Source organism: Harpia harpyja, chromosome 7, assembly GCF_026419915.1.
Source record: "Harpia harpyja isolate bHarHar1 chromosome 7, bHarHar1 primary haplotype, whole genome shotgun sequence".
Classification (NCBI taxonomy): Eukaryota; Metazoa; Chordata; class Aves; order Accipitriformes; family Accipitridae; genus Harpia; species Harpia harpyja.
Genome location: NC_068946.1, coordinates 50154308 through 50178098, shown reverse-complemented (window position 1 = coordinate 50178098; position 23791 = coordinate 50154308). Strand labels below are relative to the sequence as shown.

The 23791-nt window shown below is 40.6% G+C and overlaps 1 protein-coding gene across 2 annotated transcripts in view; it reads left to right on the top strand.

The window, feature by feature from the left end:
- Nucleotides 1-16285: 16285 nt before the first annotated feature.
- The window catches only part of DARS1 (aspartyl-tRNA synthetase 1), a 42117-nt gene continuing 34611 nt past the window's right edge, over nt 16286-23791 (top strand). Inside the window, exons 1-2 of one of the 2 annotated variants that reach the window (XM_052791500.1) lie at nt 16286-16454; nt 17784-17841. In XM_052791500.1, coding sequence (XP_052647460.1) covers nt 16383-16454; nt 17784-17841 — 130 coding nt within the window. In that variant the 5' untranslated portion in view covers nt 16286-16382. Of the gene's footprint in view, nt 16455-17783; nt 17842-18693; nt 18828-23791 lie in introns of those variants that run through there. The other variant, XM_052791501.1, reaches the window with a different exon arrangement.

Here is a 23791-nt window from a genome sequence, read left to right as displayed (position 1 = left end):
GTTTCTTGCACAACTCAGTGAACTGAGAATAATAGGAATGATATGCTTGATGACAGCAGCAACATAGAATCTAAAAAATACCCCAGAAGACTGCACTTTTGAATTACAGTATGAATGTCATAGGGACAGCACATAGGATGTTTGATCCCAAAAGATTTGCTTCTTTCAGTGCCCTATAAGCTACAGCTGTAACTGTCACAACCACCCCCTACCTGGATAGTTAATTCTCCCCAGACATTCTGACTTGTGTCTATAAAGATCACAACAGTTATTAAAAGACAATAAAAAATGTTTCCAAAGGTAACAAAAATTATTTCCTTTATCTACATTTTATTTTATTATAGCTTCTTTTCATGCCTCATGATGCAAAAAAGTATAATTGTCTGGTTTGTTACCTCATAGGACAGATTTTTTCAGACATAGTGGAAATATTATTCCCAGTTCTTTGGGTATTTTTTGCAAAGAGAGTTTCCTAATCTCTGCTTTCACCATAAATCATCAATTAGTTATGTAATTGAGAAAAGATACATGCTGCTTCCACCTGAGTCTGTTAGTATCATTTCTGAAATTCAAAAGTGGTTGGCTGCTGTAGAACAGCGGCCTTCACACAACAGGACAGTATGACAGCATATCCCTATTCTTGGAGGGTACATTCAATCTTTAACATCTCATCAGTCTCATGTACAATAATGACCGTCCAATTAATTTTAATATATTAAGCACATTCATACTACTTGCTAGATTCCTATACATAGCTAGAGAAAAACCAAAGAAGATTGAACAAAGTGTGAGCAGAGCTCCTGGCAGCATGAACCATAGAAATTTTTCATCACAGAAAAATAATTCAAACTGTACAATGGATGCATCTGTCTGTAGGGACTTACAGCTCTTCTAGAGTTCTTACAACGACCAGTCATATTGACATATATTTTCTTTAACCTTTACATTTGAAAAAATAATCCTATCATCAATAGATTGCGGTTTGAAAGAGATTCCCTTTACAGGCAATCCTTTTCAAAATTATTCATAATATACTTTCCCGTGCTTCTGGTAACTGTCAAAAAATGGCTTCATATCAGATGGAACATTGGTCTGATTTAATACAGCATTTCCTGTTTGGATATTTAACTAATTCCAGTATTTTCTCCAGGGCTTGAGTTTTCACTAAGAAAGCATACTGCAATAGCCTCCAGTGAAGGCTGTTTCAGTGTTCATTTCCTGAATCTGATCTTGACTTCTGAGAGAATTAACCGTTTAGTTCAGTGAGCTGCTAACTCTTAAAGTGGTCAAGATATCCGTCTTCACAACTATTTACTTTGCAACTCTGACAATAGAATTTAGTTGGAATCATTTGAAAGCTTGTTCCGTAAGAGCAAGGACTCCAAATTTCCAAACTGTTAATCACTGAAATTACTGATAAATATTTCTGCATGTAAAAATGAATACTCCATATCTATAAATGAGGGGGGAAAGAGACTTGGACAACAAACAATAAATTTAAGCTCCTTTGGAAACAGCAAGGCTTCTTAGGACTCAGCTCATTAATTTTCCCTGGGAGACATGCAATTGAAATTCAGTGAGAGTTAAACACTTGACTCCCTTAGGTTCTTTAAAAACCCAGATGAAGTGATATTTAACTAATTCCCACACTAATAGAAATTAGTCATTTGGCACAACGATGAAATCTAATTGTTGGTCACTACAATAGATTCAGTCCCCAGCACAGCATTTAATGACGTCATTATCGGAGCTCACATGTCCTGTCCCGCTGGGCTAATAGCACCTGAGTTTACTGGCCTGAAAGCCCAGTCACCTGGAGTGCGATACAAGGGAAGTAGTTCCATTGGAGGATGCCTCTCACTACCTGCAGTAAGGTTGTGTATGTGCATTCAGCTTCCCACAAGCACTTCTTGCTTTTCAGAAGCATGCATATTCTACACATTAGAAGTAATATATTCTTCGGGCGTGACCATCCTCACGTGTTCTGTAGATCCCCCTGTGACATGTATGAAATAAAATTAGACATCTCTGGAAAGATTTACTCTTGAGCGGCAAGAGTTTTTCTCCCCTTTCCTAGTTTGTTTTCCCTTTTTCATTCTTAGTGTCCCGGCTTTGCTGCCAGAAATTTCTAAACTGGTGAGCTCACTCTCCCCCCTCCTCTTTCCTTTCTTCCTTTCTCTCCGTCCCTCTGCCCGCCGGTGGGTTTCAATGGGCTCCTGCAGTTACTCAGGCGGACAGCATTCCGTTGCCAGGCAACTCCCTGAAAAGAAGAACATGCTGCCGCTGCACAGACAGAGCCTGCCCGTCTGCTCCAGTGATGCTGTGGCCTAATTTCTACCTCTCTTGTGTTAGATACAAAAGGGAACATCTCCAGAGTAGAGGGTTTGGGAGTACTGAATTATCTGCACTTTTTGTTTGTTTGTTTTTTCCCCGCTCTCCTGATAGGGTGCATCCCCTTCCATCTCAGGGCCCCCAGAAGTCATGCATGTCTAATCTGCATGCATGCGTTTGGGACTGTTCACTGGGCTTTGTAGAATACTGACAATTTTCTGTTAGCTTTTGGCTCAGTTAATAGTACTTATGGAGATCTGTTAAGCTTTCCTGTAGCTCTCCCATACGGGCAGCTTTGCATGTAAATTCTCAAGGCCATTCATCTTTTCCTACCTGACTCTATTGCCTGGGTGGTTTTTTTTTTTTTAAAAAGGCCTCTTTAGGAATGCGAGCATAGCCTTTCTTATTTTCCCTCCTTTCACTGTGCTTTCCTGAGAACAAAGAACAGTAAACTAAGAAATTCCTTTGGTTTTTCCACAGTCTGAAGAAAGATCACTGCTTTATCCATGGATTTAGTTTTGGACTGCCTAATCTTCTCAAAAGGCAGGCCCATACAGATTCAGATTTTGTGGTTTGAACTCAGCCCTGCAATCACAATCCTTCACTGTCTATTACAGACAGTATTATCATTAGGTAAAAAACAGCAGTCAGAATAAGAAGCAAGTTTCCTTAGATTTATTGCTACCTTTCCTAAATTTATTGTTAGCATGTTTTTAATATGAAGATTGCTTTTGTTAGTTGCCTTTTGTCAGTTCTGGTACCAACTCAGCAGCTCACTGAACCTGCAAGCAAACATGAACCTCAGAGAGAGGCTGCACTGCATTCAGCCTGACAGAGTCTAATATTGCTTTGGTGCTTTGGGTATTCCTCCAATCCCCCTCTCACTTCTGGACCAAGTCTGAAGTCCCAGTCCTAATCTACAAATCCCTAATTTGGTTAGTGTGCATCTACTTTAAGGGCAGCCAAGAATCTTCATCCACTGATCCCTAGAGTCGGGACTACACTACAAATTTCTGCCAGTATAGCTATGTCAACGCAAACTGTGAAAAATGTATAACCTCCAGCTGACACCGCTGCACCAGTAAATGCCTGGTTCAGCCTCGTTTATGCCATCAGGGCAGCACATTTGTCAGCTCAGTTTGTGCCTTCAGAAATGTGCTGTAATTAAACAGGCAAAAACCACAGTGGTATGGAAAAACATGGAAATAGCAGATGCCCTGTAACAGATAAGACCAGGGCCAGTATCTGTGGACCATTACAAGAAAGACTCTGTGAGAGACAGAGATCCAATATCTCTGCAGAAGAAAGGTCCCAGCCCGAATGTTCCAATTCTTCCCTATGGCACAGTACTTACGAGAGATTGCAGCCACTTTTCCTTCCATTGTCCTTTATGTGTATAGTGCTGTGGTTAAGATTCTGCCTATCATTTTGTTATCTTTTGCTTATCTCCTACACAAAGGATCGGAACTGTTCAGCTGTGTGGTAGCCATAGTTCTGCAACGCTAAATGCAAACGGAGTGGTGAAGTCTCATCCTTTTGGAGCAAGAGGATATTTCAGCCCCTGAGAGTTGCAAGGGCTAGGCAATCATCACATTATTTACAAAATGTTTTGAGACCTTCTGGAAAGAAAGGTGCTATATACAGGCAGAACAATAGTTAGCACTTGCATGAGTCACACATATACAGCTTTCAGTATTATACAACTCCTCAAACATCCTTCCCAAACACACTCTGTATAAGATGAAACATGTGGGACTTTTCTCCCTCAAAACCACAACTTAACAGCACTAAAGAAACAACAAAATGTCGTAACATTACATTAAAAATTCACACTCCCATTTGAAGTCAATCTAAAAGGGAAAATAAGGCCCCAGAACTGCTTATGGCCATAGCAAAGCTAATGAAAAAAAATAATTAGGGGATCCCTTGACAAACAGGTAAAGAACTGAAGAATAACAGCACAAGCCAATTCGCCATACGGATACCAATTTCTTACACACTGTCCAGAGGCAGTCTATGTGTTTCTCTACATATTTTCAGATCTTGCATCAATTCAAGATGATACTACAGCTTGGCCCACAGCCAGAAAGTGGCAAGTGAAATAATGTTCCAGTACTTGCACTCTGAACGCACAGCTGGCTTCAAAGGGAAATGGACTAATCCTACTTCATTTCCCTTCTTCAGTATGTGTTTAAAGAGCTTTGGTGCGCTGAAGGAAATCGACCAGAATTCATTAGTTCCCTTCTGATTCAGCTCATTGCTGTTGGAAAGGGAAACAGGTCGGGATTGCAGGATCCTACTCAATTTCCTTTTGAAGCAGACTTGAAGCCAATTCTGCTCTTAGTTGTACACACACAGATCTTCACTAATGATGCATATATTTAAATGCAATACCTCTCCAAGCTGGCTAAAACATATAAAGACTATGAAGGGAAGAAGAAATACTAAATAATAATTTTTTTAAAAAGACAATCTATTTGACTTCGTACCATTGAGAACTTTTGCCTGAGAGCATTCCTGAGAAACAAACCCAGAAAATCAAGAGAGGAACTTCTAGAAAGAGAGAGAGAAGAAAAGAGAGGGGGGGAAACCCAACTGAGACTCGGAAAAGATCACAGTGAAGGAAAAAAAGAAGAATAATTTTATAAATATATCATATACATTTTCTGCTATTTAATGGAAAATTACAGCAAACTAAACCACTGATTGTAATAGCTAAAGCAAATCCTAGGGACTATTTTGATCTTTTTTGGAGGTGGTTTTGGAAACGGAGTCATGAAGCTTAATCACTTGCTCTGGACAGAAGGTTTTTCTTCCCATTCGTAATCAGATCTCTCCATTTCTCTCTTCAGACCTCATGTCATATTTTTATGAGCCTTCCCAAGGTTACTGGAAGCAATAGGATTTCAAATTATTCCAGGCTATATCCGGTCCAGATTAAGGCCACTGCTTTTGAGACAATAAGCCCGAACCAACACTCTTCCAAAGCAAACCTACAGTTAACCACCTAAGCAGAAAGTGGCTTGTGACAAACAAAGCAGAACAGAAGAAAGCTACAGGGTTCATGATGGGACCATGGCTTCACTTGAATCAAATACGCACAACATGTAAAAATCACTTTTTGTAACTGTCATGAAGACAAAGAAGTATTATTGCTGTAATGAACTGTCTCTTAAGCTTGAACTGTGATACTTTAAATGGTGAACAGCCTTGTGAATTTGGTTTCCCTACTAATTACAAATCCATGAGCTTGAAGCAGTATATTGCACAGAAAACGCGCCCTGGAGTTGGAATCGACCAAAAAGCCTTTAAAATAGCAACATTGTATCTAAGAAGACATACATGATTCCAAACCCCTAAGTTTTAGAAAGTTTTATTGTCTGAAGTTGTAGAGGTGTCTGAGGAGCTCTATGTGACAACTTAAAAATTTGATCCCTTACCAGTTAGCTGCAGAAATATAGTACAGATGCAATTTATATCCTGCACTAATAGCTTCTCAGCACAGGAAAATGAAGAACAATTGGAGAGCAAGTAATGGCTCAGTGATTCTGTAGAACACTGTACCACCTACAGAGTGAGTTAAACCAAGATTATTTTCCTTTGCTATTCTATATCAACCTCAGTTTACAGCTTTAACTTTTATCACCAGACCATAATTTAAAATGTTATTCAACCTACTCTAGAAAAAGTTATATGACATTTATAACTTACAAAGGCTGAGAACTTCATACAGAAGCACTGGGATAGACACAGCAATAACATACATAATCAGTTCTCTTTGCATGCACAACTTATTTTCTCACTTCAAAGACAAAGGCTGAATGTCCTGTCCCACTTTAGTTGTAGTGAATGGATATTGTACAGGAAGAAATCAGTCACTACTTGTAGATAACATCACAAACAAATAAATACATGAAACAAAGGCATTTCACAGCTCAAACATTCAAAGTCAAAACTAGTTTATTAGGCATTTTTCTCATTTTTGCTTTTTAATGTACTTCAGTTTCAAAGTACAAGACAGCAGATGATACAAAGGCAATTCTAGCTCAATCAGCTCAGTGAGTATAACTACATTTTTTTAATCCTTTCTTGTTTGCTGCATTTATGTCTCTGTTATTATTATTCTTGTTTGCTACACTGATTACACAAAAGGTTTTTCTTTTGTATTCCCTTTGCAAAATCTGCATTCTCCTTCTTCCTACCTGCTCAGTTTTGCTGTGTCTCATAAAGAACCATTTCCTTTTGTTCATGCTGTGCATTCATATGACTTAAACCTCACTTGATGTCACCTCAGAATTCAAATTTCCCTCCAATTTGAGATAAATTATTCTGGATAAAACTATATTCTAAATGTATCCAAACCCTTAACAAAGATGAGAATTTTGTTTTTACTGTCAGAAGCATTTCAGCTTGCAAAACATATTCCAGCAAAACATTCCCTTGATTCCTAATGTAAAGAGCCATAGGTTGCTTTTCTGAAAATAAAAATGAAGTACAGAATAAGAAATGTAGTTCAATAACTTAACCAACCATGGAGCTAGAGTTACTATAAATGGGAGTTAGTGTATGCAAGTAGAACTGGGCTCTTGAAGACATAACAGGAAAAGAAAACATCCTTTGATTTGCATCGGAGGTGTCTCTTAGACTTCAGATGGGAGGCAGTGAAGTACTGAGGGAGAGAGATTAAATACTGTGGCAAGAGGTAGAACATAGTGACAGAGGAACATCTGCCCCTACTGCCATTCTTTGACAGGTACCAAATGACCGCGTTTGTCTGCAAGCAAGATTTAGTACACTGTGAAGACCAACACAGGCTGCCCAGTGGAGGAACGAAAGGGAAAGGAAAGTAATCAGGGAGCCAGGAAATATCAAGTCCTCCCACTATGCAGTGCGCATAGTGCAAATGCTTGTGCAGACCACCCTGGACAACAAAGGCACAGTATGTTGTTTGAGCAACTCATCCTTCTACTTATGCACAATTAGGAAAGGAGGGACAGGGATCATGGATGCCACATAACCTTACAGTGACCTTGGTAATAGGTACTCTGAAAATACATGATGGTTACTTCAAATTACAGACACAGATATACCACCTGCATTCATCAATCTTACCTCCTAGTCCCAAAATCTTTTCTGAACATCACAAACTAAGAAGAGTTAGATTTGATATCTACAAACTTATTCTCACTAAGCGGTTTAACCTATGACTTGTCAATATTATCCCATCTCCTTGATTCTTCAAATATAAAATATCACAAACCACTAGCAATTCAACATTCCCTCTAAACAATACAGCCTCCTAAGAATGAGGTTCAGAATTTTGACATTATGCAAAAAACCCATGTATTTCTCAACTCATTGACAAATGTGCTTGCTCTAGTAATTGTGCCCAAACCAAGAAAAATGAGAGGATCTCCTTTAGCAGAAAGCCCAGTAGTTAAACTCTAAGAGAAAAAGGGATATATTAAATTCTTCCTCTTCTGTTCAACCTTGGATTAAGAAGCTGTTTATTTACCAGGGATTTAGGAAGACTACAAATAGAACCCAGCCTATTATTATGCATTAAAAAGTGAGCTTTCTGTATGAGAATGCCCTCACTTGCTTCACTGTACCAGTTCGAAATATGTGATGTGTAGTTACTGAGAAATATGGAGAAATCAATCCACTACAACTACTAGAAAATGTTGTGTTTAACACTAACCGGTCCAGCTGGCTTCTTTGCTTTCTCAACAGCCTTCGTAGCTTCCTTGAGTTGTTTTCTAAGGTCTTCCTTTGGCTAGTCATGTTTACAGCACTAGGAGAGGAAGAAACAAAGCAATTGTAAAGCTTGTTAAGAAGTAGTTCATGTGCTATTAAAGGTGACCTTCCCACTTCCGGTTCTATTTGTTCTTCATCCCCGAAGTGGGTCAAATCTTTCAATTTAAAATCTGAGCACTATTCAACAGTCAGGTCTCTCAGAAAAACATTCACAGCTAAATCCTGAGATGTCCTGATCTTCTGAAAAGCTTAGAGCCACAAGCTAAGAAAGCGACAAAGGATCACTCCATAGCAGTTTGAATCTACCAATATATTAGAATACAACACAACTCTAAGCAGCCTTCATACTGGATAAAGAAGCTGTTAGTCACAGCAGTGCAGTAAGCATAGTGGTAGTTTCCAAATGCAGAAAATCCAAGATGCACATCTTCTCAGAATGATTCACACTATAGACAGATATGTCTTTGCAAACAGCTGTACCATACAAGCTACTGCCCACCGGCTCTTTCTCAATTGTTCATCAGGCTACACTTCAGTGGCAATTGCTAACCCTTATCTATGTTGTCTGTTCATAAGAGCATTTCCCATTGTGTTTCAAGTAAGGTCAGCCAGGTTAGATTAAACAAACAGCAGAGTTTTGCTAACCTGGATAACTTTGTCTGAAATGGACAGGGGTGCATTTATAGGAGTAGTTCAGTCTGAGGGTGTGGCTTTACATTGAACTTAATTTGGTGTAAATGTAGGTTACCACTGGTAAGTCACTGGTAGAAAAGACTATTGTCCCTGGCTTACTGGTAGATATTCATTAGGGAAAACTTGCAGATCCTCAGATTCTTCATCCACATGATCTTCTCTAATATTTTTTTCTGTAGCTTGATCCTTCAAGGGATAAAACCTTGCACCCAGTTCTTGAATCTAATGCTCAGCTTTGCTAATTCTTCCTCCTCAAGGAAGGCAGCTGAGGTTTTGGCTTTGTGCTAAGTGTCTGTCTTAAATTGACAATCAAAAAAAAAGGGCACCCCAGTCTTTATTAGCTGAATAACTACAACAAAGGCAAAACCACTGCAAACCTAGATAATAGATACAGCAAATTGAAAGATGTAAATTTTAAGTATATTTCACAAGGTGTAACTTAGTATCTTTCTTTTCATATCTTATTTTCCAGTTAGATGAGTTCAAGTCTACAGATCATCGAATCTGGAAGGTAAATACAAAAATATGAAAAACTAACAGACAGAGCTTGACAGTCACATAGTTAAATCATATAGAGCAGCCAAGCAAAGTTAACAGGAATGTCCTCAACAATCCCCAAAAAAGGAGTAATCTATCAAGGTCTGAGAAACAGAATCTTCAGAAAAAAAGCCCCAACCTGCTGTCAGGTAATGTATTTAGTCATTCTGAATGAAGGACAGTTAAAACAAAAACCTGCCAGGTTAATCACCCTGTTTATCTGTTTCTCTGGTACCCGCTGTGAACCATATGCTCATCATTTTATGTCTTAAAGAAACAGCAAACTGTAGAGGGGAAACCCCCACAGTACAACAAAAAACTAAACTAGCAGTTCTGTACGCACTCCCCACAATTTTGAACACCATAAAGTTTATAAATGCCTACAAGTTTTGCTCAATAGACAAGAGGAGAGAGGAAGTACCGCAGTGAAAAGTAGCTGCAGTTTGCATAGTGTGCTGGTCATATTGGTGTCCCCAGAACAGTACTAGGCTGTAGGTATGCATATCATTTATTCACACTAGTTGCTCAGAGTTGAAAACTGGCATCATATTCTTCCTGCTCCCTCTAAAAGAAACTAGTAAAACACATTTCTAGAACTCAGGATTGCATCACATAAAAACATGACATGTTAGGTTTGCAAAGTGAGGTGTTCAAAATGAAGGCCCGGATCTTACAGGGATGTGATCAACTTGGCACTGTATGTCATCCCACTACCTGAAAATTAGAGGAACTTGAATTTCTAGGTATTTAGACTGTACTGAAAATCTCATTTCAATTCTGTAGAAACTAAGTAACTTCAACCCCAAATGCTACATTTATCAATCTGTTCTGATCAAATTTATTATTTATACTATTTCTTACTGACATGTGGGAGCCATCCATAAAGGACCACCAGTACGGACATTTAAATGATAAAAGCATGCTTTGATTTTTTCCCCAAAATGAAAATGACCATCTTTCTTTTGTCCAAAACTCAGGAAAAATGCCTATAAGCTGAGAACGAATACAAGAAAAAACCTCCCCAAATGAAATGTTAACAATTAAAAGAAATTTAGAAGGAAGAGTACAACCTTTATAATAGAATTTGCTGAATATCTTTGTCAAAATCCCCTATCAAATAAAATTTGATTTTTCTTATGATGGTGAAGGCAAAGGCTAAAGTCATACCTAATTCAAATCACACCACTCTAGTGAGATGGAATTATCTCAGTTTACAGAAGGAGAGGTTTGAGCCTAACGGTGTTTGCCTGAAGCTCTCCGGTAGAAAAAAGCTTGAGCTATAATGACAGAGTGTGCAGAATGACCCATATTACCTTTTGGCTAAGTACTACTTTTAGAAAGCTTTAGTAGTTTATCATCACTATATGGTAATGATGACTTTTCTCAGACACAAAGAATTATGGTTTTTATCAATGGTTCATGCCAAATCCAAGTCCTTAAAAGAAATCAGCCCAAAGCAGGTGCACAGAGCTGTCAGACCTTGAAATTTGTTTTGAAACCAACCACCTGTTAGTGTAATTGTGTAGCTGTTTTTCCTGGCTTATGGGATTTTAGTTCAGCTGTTGTTCTCATGCTAATGCTTATTTCCTCTAGGAATCAGTCTGTCCATTTACACTAACCTACAAATTTCTATGTGACTATCTTCAGTCTAATTCAATGTATACATGCAGAACCTCTGGTGTAGCACCCTGAATCAGTAGCACACTTTGTTTACAAAATAGCTCATGATTGCTGTAGGAAAATGTCTGAAAAATAGTATTTAGCATCCTCTGTGTCATGTTTAATCATTTAGATGACTCGTCTCTGTTTCTTGCTTGTTTCAGACAGCAACAAAGAACATTTACTCTTAATGGATGATCTCAAAGATCAGATTTACTGGTGGTGCCTGACTCACATCTACTGATAACAGAGCACTGTTCCTGCTGCTGAAATAAACTCTGAGTCAGGATTCCCATTAAAACCTTCTGTTTCTAAAGGTTTATAACTTCACCAGAAGCTGACTCTGGGTTACAGGTTAGCAAAGATACTCTCAGTTCACAGGAACATTTACTCCAAAAAATCTGAAAGAAAAGAATCTGTATAAAAATTATCATCAGAAGGACAATGGCTTTAGATGCTTTTTGTAAATGAGAAATGGCATGTAAGAAACAACAATGCACTCGCGCTTAAGGGGCCAGTCAGAACTGCAGTCCCTTTATTCTCCAGATTGCTGTTTTCAGCACCCTTTGGACATAAGCCACCCCAGAAAAAGAACTGGACACTTGGGTGAGAACAATAGTTGAGCTGTTCATTAAATGTCTCCTGCAACAGTCAGTCCCAATCACCCCGCAGCTCCACACTGCCCTCCAGGGAGGGCCATCAACAGAGTTATGATGGTTCCCTCAGTTTACCTCTGACAGGAGATAATTCCTTGGGAGTGAACACATAAAGCGAGTAAGAAAAATAGAGCTGACATAAACATGAAAATATTCATAAAATATTTCATGACATAAAACCAGTAAAAGATAAATTATAAAGATTAAATATTCCATGTGCTTTTATTCGTGCACAGATAACTGCTATCCAAATGCCTTTTTCAAGCATCATATAAAGGAAACAATAAACAATTTATGGGTAATAGTTCATAAATATATGCAGTACTGTATGTCCAATGGGCATAGATATTTCATTGTGTGAGACATGATTACTAGGTTTATACATGATATGAAATGTGAGTTGTTTGCAGCTATTTAAAATCATTTTGGGACACAATAAACTGTTGACAAGATATATCCTATTTAAATGTATTGCCCATCCCTGACTGTAGAGTCTGTTGTCTTGTGTTTATCAGAAGGAATGCTTTTAAAATGCATTGAGAAACTCAATTGTTATCATTGTCTTAACTTAAAAAGACTACACCTTTGTATAGAGTTCTGTTAAAAGAAATCCTGCTGCTTATCATAAGCACGTACTTCCCCAAAGTTCCTGTTTTTTTAGAAGTTTTATTAATTGCAAATGTTGTTTACTAGAGGAAAACCGTGATTGAAGCTCTAAAACAAAGAGAATAGTTGTAACTTTAATCCTTTCAATAAGCCTTTGTTTCCCATTGACTAAAAACTTCCTAAAGGAAGTAGAGCTGCGAAAATCCAGGAAGGAATTAGATTTGCCAAATTCTGTTCCTACTTGGATTTAGATGCAAAGGCTTTGTTACTCATTGTACAAATGTTTGAATAAAAAAAGAATGATCAATTACAAAAATGCATTTTTGCCAAGGTTGAAATTTATTAATAGAAGAGCTTTCCCTATCACAGTATGCACACTATGAACTTACATAACTTAAAAAATAAATAATATATTCATTTTTTAGCTGCTGCCGCATGTTTTTTCAGTGGCGTTTTTTTTTCTCTTTTTGTTACCTAAGGGGAACTTGGATATTGGCCTGACAATCATACAAGAACCTAGATAAGTAAACAAATATTGAAAGGAAAAATCAAATGCAAACTCTTACTTAAATTAAGCATGCTTTGCAGCATCCAAACTAAGAGAAATTGTCAAAAGCCCTTTCCATGACAAGTAATTGCACACTGGAAAGTGTACTATTGTGGCAATAAAGCTGAATTCCCTGAAGACCTTTCAGAGACACTACCAATTTGTTTTGTATTTTTTTCCACATGCTCCTTTTAACTCTGTACCACTTCATGCTCTCCAGGTTTTAACCAGCCAAACATGCAGAGACTAGCTAAATATATTCTCGCTTATCCATAGGACAGAGGTCCTTTTAAATTCTTATCCTAATATAACTTAAAGGCAATTGCTATCTCCTTCCCACCAACACAGTGTATATTTTAACTGTTCACTTCTTGATCAATAGTACACTGGAAGATTAAAGAATACTTGACCCACCATTTTTTAAAGTGCTACATAAGGATAGATTATGGAAGGTGCTGACTACTTTCAACTTCTCATGGTTTCAGTGGGAGTGCTGTTTAGCATATTGTGGCACACAGTTCTTAAGTAAAATCAGCACTGTATTTTAACAAGAGTATGTCAAAGGTTTGGCCAAGCTTAGCTGGACCACTGAGTTGGAAAGGCTACACTGTGAGTTCCAGTAGCCAACAGCAGGCAATGAAATGCTGCGGATAACATCATATCCAGCCTGTGTACTGCTAGCTCAAACCATCCAGAAGAGAGGCTGACTGGGCGTGATCTTCAGCCTAAGCAGAACCAAATGGCTCTGGATTCCTAATGAGACATATTTATGACTCTGCTATGGAAACGCCCATATAACATTTGTAACACGAATACACATATGACCAAATTTTGGAATAGCTTCCATTTAGGATATTACAGCTGCTAATGCCAAAGTTTCAAGGATATATTGGATATCATTATTCACAGTGACTTAAAACTTCCTTGAAGATTTTCCTGCATGTTAATAGAGATACATGGAATGTATCCCCAAAATGACTAAAAAGTGTTTTGATTAGATCAAATTACAACAGGAGAAGAGAAGAGAAGAGAAGAGAAGAGAAGAGAAGAGAAGAGAAGAGAAGAGAAGAGAAGAGAAGAGAAGAGAAGAGAAGAGAAGAGAAGAGAAGAGAAGAGAAGAGAAGGGAAGAGAAGAGAAGAGAAAAAAAACCCCCAGATTTCTGCGTTCCACTTTTGATCACAACAGTTGACAACCCCCTCCCTCCCTTTAAGATGGAAAAGCCAGTTTTAATTTAAACTACAAACTGTTGACCAGGCCTCAGCTTGGCTTTGCAATTCACTATATGCCTGAGGGATAAATTATTTAGCATTAGCACATGGTATGTCATGTCTTGTTACTTAAGTGGAATATGGCTTCCATCCAGCTGTACCCCCGGGGCCCCCCGATTGGCTGCGGGTGATGTCATTTCCATTTGGTAATCTTCGGCAAAGGCCCAGGGGATGGTGCTGGCCGCCTGGCAGGTCCCCCAGCCCCTCCGCCTCCCACCCAGGCCCAGCACCGGCTTTGCTCCTACTTATCACTCTAAGGTTCACTGCAGGTACTGCCCCAATTACATGATTCTCAATAACAGTGCAATGAAACAGAAGGTGCAGCAGATGAGCTACATCATCTGCACGTAGTATTTTGTTTTCTTAACAGAAGATTTGTAACAAATTTAGTGAGGTGGGTATGGAAAAATAATTTTTTGCTGCAGGCCCAAATTAAATGGAGAATTTTGAGGGGTTTACTTAACCAAATATGAAATAATTTTTGTCAGTATTTCTTCCCAAAATTAATGAATTTTTCTATTTTCAGTGTATTGCAGGATTTTGTTCAAAAAAACTGTTTCTGCACTGCAAGACAAAGGGATTCTGGACAAATGACCTGAGAGCATGAACTCTGGAAAATGCTGCTTCTCAAAGTTTGGCAATGCAATAATCAGCTACAGTGCCCTTTAAATGGCCATATTTTGTTTTCATTTAACACCTACATTATATTAAAAGGGTTTTTCCTTCAGAACCACCTTCAGGTTATGTGCCCCAGAGGAAATGATGCTCATTAGGCTATTCACTATTGGAAGGCTCCCAGCATAAAAATAAGGGTTGGTTTGTTTTGATTGAATTTCGCAGCAAAGTCAGTGAAATGCCGAGAATTACAGAGCACTGTCGTACAGATGGTACTGTCTACTCCGTGGTGAGGCACAAAATTTGCATCTGTCTGTTAGTTAAGGTTCAGCAGTGGTTCTGCTCAGCCTTGTGTTCTAAGTGACAGGTAACAGAAAAGACACAACTGACATGCTGTAAGAAATCCACGTGATTTGTTACTGTTACATTAGTGTTTAAGTACACTACACGAAACCCCACTATCAGAACTTTGTTTCTTTGTGGTGAGGAGGTATGAAAACTGACTGTGATTCTCCTTCTCTGTTACTGGATCTTAATTCTTTGCAACAGTGTTTTGCATGAGAAGAAAGGATTTTGTGTAAGCTATGCGGTCTTATGGTGAAGTGCATAATTCTCTAAGAGAGGCAGAAGGGGAACTTTGCAAGGGGATTCCCACGAGAAGAGATGCTGAACCAATGCAGTACAAAGTGCTGTAAAATAAACAACTGTAGGACAGGAAATGAAGAACTCTAATCGACACCGCAAGAGGGATTAGTTAGTCAAATGTGAAAATTCAAAACTTCAATCTAAATCAGAACAGCTAACTCCTCCTCATCCTGCACAAAATAAACAATCTATGGCCATCGGATTCAACAGCTGCTCACAATTTTGATTTCTGTCATTTGAAAGTTGGCACCTGCAGCACGCCCCGGCCTCGATACCGTAGCATTGATTTAAGGACCCAGCTGGAGGGAAACACCTGGATTTGCACTAATGTTCATTCTCCCCAAACTACCAGACCAACTTTGAGTTTTAGCTAACTAATAATAAACCGTGGGATTAGCAGGGGGACTGGAGACTAAACTGCTACCAGGGCAAGCCAAGTCTGCCGGCGAGACAGAACAAAAGTGCGCTTTGGTTCGGTTACCACGCTGAGCCGAGCACGTTAGCTGTTACCTCAGGCCGTAACGTGCCAGACTGCAGAGCAGGGCGAGCGAGGCCCAAACCCACCCGCTGCCCAGCCTCAGAGCCGCGGCCCAGACCAGCACAGCTCCGCTGCGGCACGGCAGCTTTCGCCTCGGCATCAGAGCAGGGCTGGAGGGGCCGAGCCCTCGCCAGGACGGCGGCATTTTTCGGGAAAACGACCGTTTCGGCTGCCGCTCGCCTCCTGAGGAGAGGAAGGGGCGGCAAACAGCCCGACCCTGCCGCAGGGCGGGAAGCCCCGGCTCCTTCAGCCCTTGAGGCGGCTGCGGCGGGAGCCGCGCGCTGAAAGCAGCTCGCGCCCGCCCCGCCCCGCCCCTGGCGCGCGAGCCGCCCGCCGCCGGGCGCAGCCCCCGAGCTGGCGGCGCAGCTCTCGCGATAGGCCGGCCGGCCGGCGCGAGGACAGCGCGCGGCACTCTCGCGAGAGGAGGGCGCGCGGAAGCGGCGTGGCGCGTGGGGCCGAGCTGGGCCGAGCCGAGCCCAGCTGAGCCGAGCTGAGCCGGGTGTTGAGGGGCCGCCCCGGCCGCAGCAGGATGCCGAGCGCCGCCGGCCGCGGCCAGGGCCAGGAGCGCCGCCCGGAGAACGAAGAGTCGTCGGCGGCCGATGTGGGTCTCCGCAGGGAGGGGCCGGGCGCGGCGTCGAGGCCGCCCGACTCGAGAGGGGGAAGGGGAAGGGGAAGGGGCAGGGGCAGGGTCCGGCCTAGCGTGGGGTTGGAGCCGCCCGCGGGGCTGGCGCTGAGGGGGCAGGCGGCGGCGGCGTCCCCCTGCGGGGGGTGGGGAGGCCGGGCCCGAGGAGGAGGGGGGTCTGGCCGGGCCCCAGGGCAGAGCTGCCTTTTGCTTTTGCCCTGCCTGTCCACCTCCTCCTTCGCCGGGCCCGGCCGGTTCGTGATTCAGCTGAAGAGCTGTGCCCCTCTCCGGTCAGACAGCGTCTCCTGAGCCCCGCTGGCTGCCCGATCTCCGCCTGTGCGGGTGGAGGAGGCCCTGCTTGAGCCGTGAGAAACGGCACAGCCCTGCCCTGTCCCTGTGCCCTTTCCCTGTGCCCTTTCCCTGTTGCAGTCCCCTATAGAAACATCTGGGCCGCTGTTCCGTGGCAGGCCACTTCTGCAGGGGCACCGGTGGCTCCTGCTGGCCTGGCGGGTGTTTCTGTCTGGTACTTGAAGATCACGGATCGGTGCTGAAAATCTGTGGGCCAGTATTTCTTCAAGAAGGAAAAAAAAAAGTACTAATAATGAGCATCACTTCATTTTGTTATAAAATGAATTTTGCTTGTTGTTGAAAGGCCGAAAATGCATCAGCAGAAAGGAGTTTGGAGTACAGGTGGCTTCCGTAGAATTATGCGTGGGCCATGATTCATCAAAAACAGAGAAACAAAGACCCCCCAAGTAAAGCATTTGGAATGAACTTAGGTTCATATATTGACTAGAATAAAATAAATAAACCAAGGCTTTTTTTATTTGGGAATGGGTGGGCTTAGTTGGGAAACTAGAACTGTGATCTTTTTCATGAAAAGGCCGCATCCCCTTGTGTCCTACCTAACAGATTTTGTTAGCAGTCAGTCAAGCTTGCTTTGGCTGTCATAATGACATGCGATCTGCTGGATTTCGTAGTATGCCTGAATATGGGAAGGAAATACTTAGCAATGGATTTGCTTCTGTAGGACTCAAATATTTTTTCAGGAGTAGGCTCTTTATAGAGGTATTCACACTAACATCTGTGTAGCAAATAATGATCGTAATGTGTGTTTGCTGTTGTTGGAATTTTTTTTTCTTATAGGGCACAATTATCTTCTCTCACTTGTGTATCTCTGAGAGTCTAAAACACAATTTCTTGACTTTATAGCTAATTGTTTTGTATCAACTCAGGTAACTCTCTAATGGTTTTGTTCATCTTTTTTGTGTATGCTGCTTTGATATATGTTTCTCACCTCCATTTTAGGATTATGCTAAGGAAAGATATGGAGTGTCATCAATGATACAATCCCAAGAGAAACCAGGTCAGTTAAAAAACTGAAAAAGGTTCTTTAAAGGGGGGGGAGGGGGGCAAAAAAAAGAAAGAAAAAAGAAGTTATATACTTGATATCTTCAGTACTTGTTTGAGAAATCATTTACCAAACTTTTTCATGCAAATCCTGCTGCCATTCTTTCCCTTTATTTGAATACATTTGGCACTTGTGAGGCTGCATTTGGAGCGCTGTGTCCAGTTTTGGGCTTTCCAGTGCAAGGATGACATTAACATTTTGGAGCCAGTCCAGTGGAGAGCTATCAAATTGCTCAGGGGACTGGAGCACACGATCTCTGAGGAGAGGCTGAGGGAGCTGGGCTTGTTCAGCATGGAGAAGAGGAAGATGGGTGGTGATCTTATTGCTGTTTAACGCTACATAATGGGAGGGTGTAGAGAAGATAAAGCCAGACTCTTGAAGGTGTGTGGTAATTGGACAGGAGGTCATGGGCACAAGTCGCAACACAGGAAATTCTGATTAGATAGAAGGAAAAAAAATAATGAGTGTGGATATTGGAGCTGGGTCCAGAGAGGTTATGGAATCTCAGTCTTTGCCCTTGCCTGGACCACACCCTACACAGCTTGTCAGTTTTAGTTTCTGTCCATCACCAGGCTTGACTTTTTTTGGATTAATTTATTTATAATGTACTGAGTCCTGAGACGTCAGTTTTTTTCTTTGTTTGGAGTAAGTTCTGCTATGGCTTGCTGCAACAGTGCTCTCATCTCTGAGTAGGATATCTGTCTGCTTATGCAGCCTTCATTACTCCTGCATGTGAGCACCAAATCCATTAAGATTATATATTAATATATATGGATTTTATCATTATTCACACCCCTGTGAATTCAGGAAATCCTCATTTTCTACTGATGGGGAGTTGAGATTCAGAAAGACTTGTCAGCTGGAGAACGATCTCCCAGGCCAACATCCCAAGAAATACTAATCTTCATATTATTCAGTGCATGAAACGGGAACAAGGGAAGGTAATAGACTGGCTTCTTGTAACTTCTTGATAGTGAAATGTAAAAAAGGAACATCATCTGTGATTACGTGATTTTTTTCTCCTCTGAATGGTTGCTTTGGTTGAACTCCCTTAGGAAGGGGAATGTAGGGAAGAGGAGGAGCCACAAAAGCAATCATAGGTTGAAACGAGCTGAAGGGGAACATTATGTCAAGAATGTAACGGGACAAGAAAATCTCTAGAGACTGTATTAACAGTCATTATTGAATAAAATACACACTAGCTGTCAAAGAAAGGGAACTGAAGTTGAAATCACATTGTAAGCCAGCCCAACTGCTGGCTGCTGTGGTCTCTCTCTTCCTGATGCCGGGGTTTCTACTGATCCATTTCAATATGCTGGTAATAACAACTTGTTTAGCCAGCTTAGCAAAGTGAAAGAAGTTGGCTAGGGGTTTGATGACTGCTGGAAGGGGCAGGAACAGAGCCATCCATAGTTACGTGTAACCACATAACAATCCATAACTTGGTGTGCAGTCGCAACCTAAAAGGTACGATATTAAGAAAAAGGTAACTTCTCCAAGTTAGCATCTGACTGGTTAACCTGCACTGCTGACTGTAGACTGAAAGATTGCCCTGTTGGATCTCCTCTCCCTGCAGTCTTCTGTGATGGCATTTGGCTCACAAGAGTTTCTGCAAGCTGTGTTTCCTCTGCCAGTTTCACACCCCATAGCAAACAACCGTGTGGGAGTCCCAAGCTGGCAGATTGAGATGGTGGATCAAATCCTATTCTCATGGAGAAAGTCTACCCTGCCAACTCTCTCGTATTCAAAAGAAACACTCAGAAATACTGTGGAAAAAAAATGTTGAGAAGGAAAAAAAAATGTTGAGAAGGAAAATGGCAAAAGCTACAGGAAATTATATGAACAAGGCTGAGTGCTGTGTTTAGATCTGTTGTTCCCTTGACCCTCGATCCTTGTTTAAAAAAAAAAAAAGTCTCAGCCAGTGTATGGGCAGGATTGAGTAGGTTTTCCATTGGGCTTAAAATCAACCTACAACACTCCTGCTGTTCTGGTTTTTAGAAGGTTTTTAGGACACCAAAATTCGGTAACAATTAAAGCCAAAATGCCTATAATAAAAAAGTTCAAGATCAGCCTAGTCCCTTCCTTGAGACTAATGCCCTCCTATTTCAAGATTCAGTAGTTCCTGACAGGGCGAGCTCTTATCAAAGGACTCGCGGGAGAGTGAAGTCATCACTCAGCATCAGTACTGTATACATGCTTTTCCCCAAAGTATTCTGCTTGCATTGAGTGTCTTGGAGGAACTACTGCTTGGGGCAGGGGGTGGTGGGGAAGCAGAAATGCGAGTGTTCCCATCTGTCTGTACCGTATTAATTTTGTTTCTGGAGTCTGTGTGGGTACATGCCGTTTCTAAGTCAGAATAACGAATTGTGGTATAACGTGCAGATCCACATACCGTCTGGTAACTGGAGCCAACAGACAATACAGACAGCGCAGACATGGGTAGGAGCTCAGTTGAATGTCTGCAGCATTGTTTTTAGGCTAGCTGTAGTAGCTGCACTGTCCTGAGGACACTGGCTGGACGTGGGAAGTTAAAAAGCTTAGAGTGATCAGAGCAAATTATTCTCCCTTTCCAAGGGATAGTCTTATTGTCCTTTTGCTGTACTCATAGATTCTTGTTCCTCTGCAGGCAAATTAAAACTCTTTTCACATGTTCATAAAGTTGTTGCATAGATGCTCCACCTTGCTCTACTGATCTCACACACACCTCTGCCTTCATTCTTGGCCCACTTCAGTCTTCTAATGTTGGCTGCCCTGGCTATCTGATGTTCTCACTTCCTGTTACATCATGTCTTTAAGTCCTCCCTGCCTGCTTGAGGCTACGATTGCTAGTAAAACTTTGTTTGCCTTTCCCGTTTTCTCCCTTCAGCCCCATTACTTTCATCTCCCCTCCCTGGAAGCTGCTTTCATCTTATACTGCTTTTGGCTTTCAGTTTTTTTTATTAAACTTCTCTTTTTCAAATTTATCTAACATTGTAAAGATGCTGGCACTTCACAGAGACAGCAGAAATATTGATCATACTGTTCAAAACTCCATGATACAAGATAAATGAACTAAGTAAACAGGCTGAGGTGACAGGCAGGGAATGGGGGTCTCGGGGTGGAATAGTGATTTGGTCTTGTATAACCCACACAGCTCTTTGGGTTTTTATCATCTCCTCCCATGTTTAGAAGAGGTTAGAGTTCTGAGAGAAAGATAAGGATATTTAGTATGTTGAAAAGAAGAGATTGTGTTATACACGAAAGAAATTAAAAAATACAGTTTCCCCTTAAACTTGATTCAAAATGGCAGTGAAGGTGAGGTAGCATGAGTATTAAATTGGGGCTGGAAGTGTAATTTCAGACATATGAAGTGTTTTGTTTGAACTTTGGTTTAAAATCTTTGTTCCCTTGTCTTCACTGCAACTGTAGCACAGTTTAAAACCTTTTATTTTTGCATTATTTAATTGTCTGTAAGCATTTATGTGGCACGAAGACAGAAAAATGTAAGTATAGCTTCCATTTGTGAAAGAACAAGTAGGTGGTAGTCTGAAGAGGATGGTGGGAGGCCCTTAAAGGTGAGAGCAAGAATCTTGATTTTTGTCACGGAAGAGATAAAAAAGAACTGAAAGGGATTCCAGGTGAAATGATACGTGAGAGTACAAAGGGAAGATTTGAGCTACAATATGTTGGTTGGATGAGAGAAAATGAGTGGCAAATGATTGCTTACACTACCAAATGCAGACATCATCATGAACTGCTGGCATTTTAGAAATGAGAGGTGGAGAAGACTAGATTTGGGAAGTGTCGAAGGAGGGAAACGGTGACATAACAGTTGTTACATCTAGCTCTTTTCAGGGGAGCACATTGACAGGACCAGAGGCAGTGGGCACAGACAGAAACACAGAAAGTTCCTTCTGAACATGGGGAAACATTTTTTCACTGTGAGGGTGACAAAGCACTGGCACAGGTTGCCCAGGGAGATTGTGGAGTCTCCCTCCATGGAGATACTAAAAAAAAGTCAGAACGCGATCTTGGACAACTGGCTCTAGATGGCCCTGCTTCAGCAGGGCATTGGACCAGATGACCTCCAGAAGTCCATTCCAACCTCAGTCATGCTGTGATTCTGTGATCTGCTGTTGGAAAAAATTACTTTATGGTGTCTCTTTTTGGATATTGTTTTATTACCCTTTTTATGAAAGGTGAAATAGTTTTTAATAATTCATACCATATAAAAATTTTTGTGTTAAAGTTGTCTTGTTTCGTGTTGATGAAACATGAACCGTTATGTATCCAAAAGACTTTTTAAAATATTTATCTAATGCAGATGGTTCCTGAAACACTAAGGATCCATAAAAAGGCTAACACCTCATTCTCTCTTTAAGCTTGTGCCTGGAAAATGTTTTAAGTTTCTAGCAATACAGTTTTAAGTTGACTGAGGTAATTTTAACTGTCTGAATATCAAACTCTTAGAAATACTAAAGCTTATGGCTTGTGCTGGTTGCATGTTTCCTGTAGTACTATACTGATAAAGTTTGATCATCAGAAGTTGCTGGCAAGTGATAACATCTTTATTCCCCTTTCTCCCTTCCCCAGTGCATGCGTGTACACACATACATTATTAATATATTTGAGTCAATTTCCTATCACATTTCTCTGTGCACTTGCATTCTGTTCTGCTTTTGATGTGTGTCTGTGAAGAAAAAAACTACGTTGCCATGAGAATAAGCTAATAAACATTTTCCACCCCCTAAAATTCCCAGTGCAGAATAATAGGCTTGCAGAGCAAGCTGTGACTGGTATTGAGAGACAGACGGAAGGAGTCCAGAACGGCAGATGGTAACCTGGGGTAGGCAAACTTTGGAAAAGTTCTGGCGCGAAAAGTCTAGAGTGGAAGTGTCTTAGTAAATTTAATGTTATCTTGAAACAAGGGAGAACCCTGTGATCAAAGGCAGAGAGAGTGAATTTGCTTGTGTTACATAACATAGAATCATAGAATATCTTGAGTTAGAAGAGACCCATGAGGATGAATATCTCCCTTGAAGATTTTTTTGTCTAATAAGCAGTGTTTTTAACCACATACTAACTGTAAATGAGTAAGTGTAGCTGTTAGAACTGTTGAGGTTCTATGCAATGCTATGTATATCCTCGTAACTGATTTGTAGATACTACAAGAAATAAGTGTTTGAGACCATGCAAAAATACATTTGGCCAAAAATCTACAGAAAAATGCAATTAAACAAGTACATTTCAAGGAATAGTGGTATGCTGGCTGGTATGCAGCCAGCATATTGGGAGTTCATAATGGTTGTATAAAACTTCTAAAGTCCTGATTTATTTAAAAATATTTTCCTTGACATTTTTTATTTTTCCTTTGCTATCCAAAATCTGTCCTTTCCAAACCATGCATTCCTATTCTTATTTAGCTTTCTTGGGTACATAGAATTTGAAGGGTTCTTTCTGATGAATCCTGGCTCCTACAATGCTAGTAGTCCTAGATCAGATTGTCAAAGAGATTCTCTCTTAAAATAAATTTTACTTTTTTACATAGTAATACTCTTGTTGCTCCAAAATGCTGTTGGTTTTATCAAAATAAATCTTCTTTTAATTTCTAATTCACATTTATTTCTGGTTTCTTTCTCTGTTTTAAGTAATAATTATTTTACAGTGATATTCACCCTACTTATGTAGATACAGAGAATAGTCATGTCACCTCTGAGCCTTTGTTTTGCTGTGTTCAACATACCAACTTTCACGTTACACAGGGGAGCGGGGCAGACATCCCTTAGCTAGCAGAAATTCAGACTAACAAGTGCAGGTAGTACAGTGCAGCACAATGAAGTCCTATCAAAAATAGTGTAGTCATACTGGGTTCTGTCATCCGTGAACTACAGTATGTCTTGCTTTTGTTTTAGTGCAGTTTGACCCT